The following is a 6,000-nucleotide window of genomic DNA, read 5'->3' on the forward strand; positions in this document are numbered from 1 at the left end:
AATCAGTTCATGACATTACAAACTGTGAGTGCATCAGTTCATAACATTACAAACTGTGAGTGCATCAGTTCATGACATTACATATTCCATTAATGTTACTGTTTAGTGTATAGTATGATCATCGTTTTATTAATATTAATTTATATAATTTCAGTTGTAATTTATTTGCATTATATTCCTGTTTGTGTAGTTTTGTGTGCTATGTTTTGTTTGAGCATGGTGTGTTATTTGTGTGTGTCTTACTGTAGTGCCACTGCCACTGGGTAATAACCCCAATCACAGTTTATACAACAATGATACTAATAATAATAAAATCATGAGAGAACCTCAGGATAACCAGTCTTCAGTTGACATCCGAACCCCAGATATTCTGAACATAAAGCTGGACTGCTGTACACTCAACCACAAAGTTCAGTAAACACTGCAGGGATGCAGCAGTAGTGACCTCAGCATCTGTCTGAGGGGACTGAGGAAAACCAGAAACATCAGTAAGGAGAAGTGGTCTCCGTAGTGAGATCTGAGCCCAGGACTTTGAGATATGAAGAAGCAGTAACTGTTATCATTCAACTATAATATTTTATGACACACCTTACATGAAAGCTGAGAGTTGAAATGAATTCTCGCAACTGAAGCCTGTCTCAGTATGTCTGATAATGAGAAGACAAAACTGGAACATATAGCCAAAAATAAAAGTTGACATATACCATACTTAACTTGAACAAATGTGCACCCACCTCTTGCAGTTAATTTCTTTTGTGGCTGCAGTTCAATGCATGACTTTGGCATTCAGAAATACATTTCATAGAATGTTGAAGGTTTTCCAAAAGTTGGAAAGCTTTCACAGTTTTGTGTGGTAAATTGCCAAAAACCTATGTCATACATTCATGTAGTGTTGGTATCTGCATTATCTCTCACAAACTTATGATGTTCCTCCGGAAAGAATATAGCCCCTTGCTGAAACAAGGAATCTTACCTGGTAAACCACTTCATATAAACTCCCATCGCGCCCTCCCAGGAAGATCCGCCCTGAACTGGTGCTGGCAATTGTATTAATGGCAACTCCATCAGTTGGCAACACAAACACGGGTTCAGGCAGCAGATGCATTTCCTCCAACTGACCCAACGGACCTGAAACAGTTGAATACCAGCACTGTTCCAAGTATTAACACAGGTAAGTTGGCATTCTTGGCCTCAGGACTTGAAAACATTTGTGTATCTTCCCTGCCTCTAAGTGACATGTGTTGGAAATCTAACTAAGCTCCAGATGCCATGATAAAACACATGACACATAGGGGAGGTTTATCTGCACATATTGGCTGCAATTCCAAGGTTATTTGCCTAGTATGAAACAAAATAAGCAACTATACTTTTGTAAAAGTACTTAAATGTAAAACACACGCTACACTAGTGGCATGTAAACTGTACATTAACCCATTACTGTTTAATTTTCTCACCTAATCAAATGAAAATGTTTACATTACCACATTCATAATGAAAGTAACCCTCTTCATAACATGTGTGTATAGGCTGTGACATCTGTTAAGCTCCTGTGCCTGTGGTGTTCCACTGGTCGCACAGACGTCATACCTACACAAAATTAGACTACCAAACGAATTTCATTAATACTCATAGCTTATCTCCTTCAATATTGTAAACACTGTGAAAGTTGAACCATCTTTCCTTTCTGACAAGCTGTCGACTTTGTATTCAAGTGTAATCTCTTCCATTACACTGCTATAGCTATGAGTTTTAAAAAATCTGCATTCACAGCAAAGTGAAGAGGGCAGATGTTCTGAAGGGTACAGAACTTGCACAGCTGTGTTGTCCCTCATGATCCAACCTGGGCCACAGGAGGGGGAAATACTGCATGTTGGCTCTGGGCACTACAGAAGAATCCAACTGGCCAAGAGACAACAAGCTGTCGGACTGAAGAAGAAAATCAGAAGTCACATGACATACATTTCTTGATGTCCACAATTTGAAGAGGCTGCATGGTATTGCTAGGGTAATGAGACGGACATTACAATGGGATAGACACGTAGCTTGGATCAGTGAGACAACAGATGTATAGAAATGATTAACAGGCTTTTTTTAAATGCGAAACTTCTTAGACCTCTCAATAGCTGTGAGGATAACATTAAGATGGATCTTAGGCTGTGAGGTCAGTCAGATATAACTGGTTGGCTCATATTCATAAAATTTCTGACCTATGTTTATGAAGTGTCTGGTTTGAATCTCAGCCAGGACATCAACTATCCTGCCTGAGGATTTTTTTATATTCCTCCTTGGTCCTTGGGAGAAAATGCTGGGATAATACATGAAAACAGGCCAAAGTGTTTCGTCCCCAACTTCTCCTCTGTTATAGTTTGATGCTACATGAGGACTGCAGCACGTATACCCATCGATCTATCTGGGACAGGAGGAAGACAGAAATGGATAAGAATCATGTTCAACAGCATTCCATGTGGGATTTATGGTGTGGCGCTGGTGCAGGCTTCTCTCCAAGCATTTTGGTTGGTTTTTTCCATACCAATTGTCATTCTATCAATGCTCCATACTCACCTCTCATCAGGACCACAGTCTCAACCCACTCCTACAATTACCATAATCTAGTTAATGGTACCATGATTCAGTCTCTGCGCTACAAACTGTGTAAGCTGCTGTTCACAAACTCGTGCCTCAGCACTAACAGTCACATACCATCTTTCGTTGCTGAGAACGTAACTCCCAGGATTACAATCTCGACAGTGGTCGTCAGGACCAGCAAGTGCTTCACAAATTTGTGGAACACTCCTGGTTTGGGTTTCGCCAGCCCCACGCTCACAATCGTTTCTCCCAGACCATCAAAGTAGGCCACGTCAGTCCTGAAAGCACATAGACTCCAATCTGATCAACAATATCCCCACAAAATCCCATCACAGCATCACATCTTCTATACAATTTACAGCTGTGGCACTGAGTAGTGATTGCTTTATGCATTAACCAGTTATCAATCAAATGAAACAGGGAAACATAACATGGTCCCCTAGCAACCAGAATACACAGAGAGACAAGCGAATGAAAATGGAGACATGGAAAATCATATGTACAAGATATTCAGTTTTATAGCAGACAAACAACATTCAAGATTTTGAACTGATTCATCCTCAGGCCATCACTTCTTTATCTAAGGACTTATTTGTTACTTACTGACTTATGCTTTACGATCTCCAGGAAATATGTAACGTTGAACAGAAAATATCAGATAGAGAAACTGTATGATTTAGTCTGTCCTTATCAAGGAAGTTATAGTGGGTAAGTCATGTAGCTTGGATAGGAGTGACAACATACACATTCAGAAGTTTGATTAAGGGAATATCTCAGTATGAGGCCACTTTATGACTGAAATATGGATGGTTGATAACATTAAAATGCATATAACGGAAACAGGTTATGCTAATGTCGACTGGAGTGGATTCAGTGGTACACCTCTGAGCTTATGGTTCTCACCACTTTTGTTCAACAGCTCAACATCAAGCCTTACCCATGCTCATAGGTCCACACATAGATGTCACTATCTATAGTGAGCCAGGCTCTGTTGATTTCCGTAAACAGCCCCATCATACAATGGCACTGCATGTCTGTGTCCAGTTATGGAAAGCATAGTGACTGAAGTGAACTGTACATGACAAAGCTATATAATTCTTCACAGCATGCATCTCAATGACACATGTTAACAGAGAGTAATTTACGCTAGTGAACAGTGTGATTCATCCACAGTAAATAAATGCCGGAACACAAGAAATGTTGAAACTACGTGCACCTCTCCAGTGTCCTGTTGATGTTGTGACATTTTGGGCTGTATCTAGGAAATGAATATGTAAACACAGCCCAACCAACATGCATCCAACAATAGGACATCCATTGCTAGGCAACAGACTGCTAAACACATCATACAGCCACAAATATGCAACAACAGGATGTCCACTGATAGGCAATGCATGAGTGGCCAAGCCTGACAACAATACACAATATCCATTGCCAAGAAATTGATGTGTTTTCTGTGTGTGGTCCATGCCGAAGGTTTATAGGGGACAATTAAGGTTGTTCAGGGTTCAGTAGTTGAGAGTACTAGGACAAGAATGGAGCATGTCTTAGTGAATTGTGAAGATTAGTGATAATGCTATGACTGATTGTAATTTTGAGGAAGTGTTCAATAAACCCAATCACCAGATCTAGAACCTGTTATTTTTGTCACGCATGCCGCGCCCCAAACATGACAATATTAAAAGTAAGAGGCTCATATGCTGCTGTATCAATGAGCCTATGTAACCTAAAATAAAAGGTATATGTTGCCACAGAGGCAAAGCTCCAGACATTAATATCCATAATATCTGCAGGTGAGTGGTTGGCTTCCTTCTCCTGCTGGCAGTAGGGGTTGGGTGAGACTGCAGCCTTAACAAGCCTCATGACAGAATAGTATAGATAACTGGCTGCAGCAAATCCAAGTGTTTCGGGAAATCCTGCCCTAGTGCTACTTTGTTCACCACAAATCCCACATGGGCTACCCTGGGTTGTCACAGCAGACCACTGGTGACCATCTCTGCCTGAGCTACGGGATGACCTCTTGATGTCTGCACTCCCCTGAACAGAACCCCATGTACAGTTGGAGGATGATGGAACTGAGGGAAGTCGTAACAAATATACTCTCCAGAAAAGGATACGACCAAAGTGCTCCATCACCTCTGGAGGCAGAGGTACCCTGTTAGTGGTCGTGACATGCTTCACAGTAGACATCCCAGACACCAGGCCATTTACACTTGGGTAGTCCATGTCATTCAAACCGCTCACAGTTGCAATGCCTGCAACACACGTCCAACCTCTTACATTTTGCTGAAGGGGAGAGCTGACAATGAGAATGCTACATAATGAAATTATTCCTCTTAGAAATTAATTTGCTCTGAATGAGATGACAAGATTTATTCAAACAGAGAAACTGAAACTGGCATGGTACATTTCACATCATTATAATTGTTATGATGCATCATAAAGTGTACTTAAAATATAGCTGAAAGTGTGTCATGGATCCTTATATCATCACTGGGAAGTTGCTAGACTGTTTTCAACAAACAATTGGAACCAAAGTTGGCTTACTGGAGATCCTGCTATACATATGCAATTTTTGAGGCATGATATTCCCTCAGAGATGTTCCAGAAAAACAACAGAACCATCTTCCTTTCAATGGATTCACTGCATGTCCAATTCCCAAAATTTAGACCTAAGAGCATGAATCAAAGAACTGCTTGATGCAGACAGCTGACAGAATTGTTAGGGTCATCATATGAACTTCGCTATTAGCAGGTTATAAAACTTCAGGTTCAGTTGCCAGACTTACTTACTCCCCTTTATCCCCAGGAAGATTCCTGGTACTCATTTGTTAGAGATTGAGTTAATCCCAAGGCCACAGTGAGGCTGGAAGGATTAGATCAACTGCAAAATCCAATGACCTCATCAGGAATCGAACCTGCAACCTTCCATTTTGTAGCATAGTGCCTCAACCAACTATGCTACTGTATGCCACCACAGATGAAACAAAGAAAATTGATGAATTTTACCAAACTACTTCACGATGAATATTTTTATAATACTTTATTAATAATTTATTTTTTAACACACGATTACATTAAATTATGTAAATGATTTCAGACTATTTGTATGACTGTGACAGGTATATATGATATTTAACTGGTATGTGAGGTGTTATATTTATTGCTTATATTTATCTTGAAACTAAAGCGCATAATAATCTTTTGTACTTAATATATTTTGGGTGGAATTGTATACAGAAGATTCATGTTACTGATAATTTAAATTCTTTGTTTTAATCTGTTTGTATTTAACCCGTTGCCGTGGTTCGTCGTGTAAGTTTCGTCAGGGATTTAAATCGTCTGGGGGGGTTCGACGTGTATGTTTCGTTCAGCTGCACACCTATGTTATAACGCCCATAATAATTGATGGTT

General features: G+C 40.0%; 1 protein-coding gene across 3 annotated transcripts in view; it reads right to left on the reverse strand.

The window, feature by feature from the left end:
• The window catches only part of LOC111863985 (nuclear pore complex protein Nup155), a 28,165-nt gene that overhangs the window by 20,842 nt on the left and 1,323 nt on the right, over nucleotides 1-6,000 (reverse strand). For all 3 annotated transcript variants that reach the window (XM_023850848.2, XM_023850847.2, XM_033751267.1), the window contains exons 3-6: nucleotides 4,704-4,841; nucleotides 3,524-3,620; nucleotides 2,701-2,864; nucleotides 974-1,128 (exon numbers count right to left, since the gene is read on the reverse strand). In XM_023850848.2, coding sequence (XP_023706616.1) covers nucleotides 974-1,128; nucleotides 2,701-2,864; nucleotides 3,524-3,620; nucleotides 4,704-4,841 — 554 coding nt within the window. The remainder of the gene's footprint in view (nucleotides 1-973; nucleotides 1,129-2,700; nucleotides 2,865-3,523; nucleotides 3,621-4,703; nucleotides 4,842-6,000) is intronic.

Source organism: Cryptotermes secundus, unplaced genomic scaffold (genome assembly GCF_002891405.2).
Source record: "Cryptotermes secundus unplaced genomic scaffold, Csec_1.0 scaffold279, whole genome shotgun sequence".
NCBI classification, from domain to species: Eukaryota; Metazoa; Arthropoda; class Insecta; order Blattodea; family Kalotermitidae; genus Cryptotermes; species Cryptotermes secundus.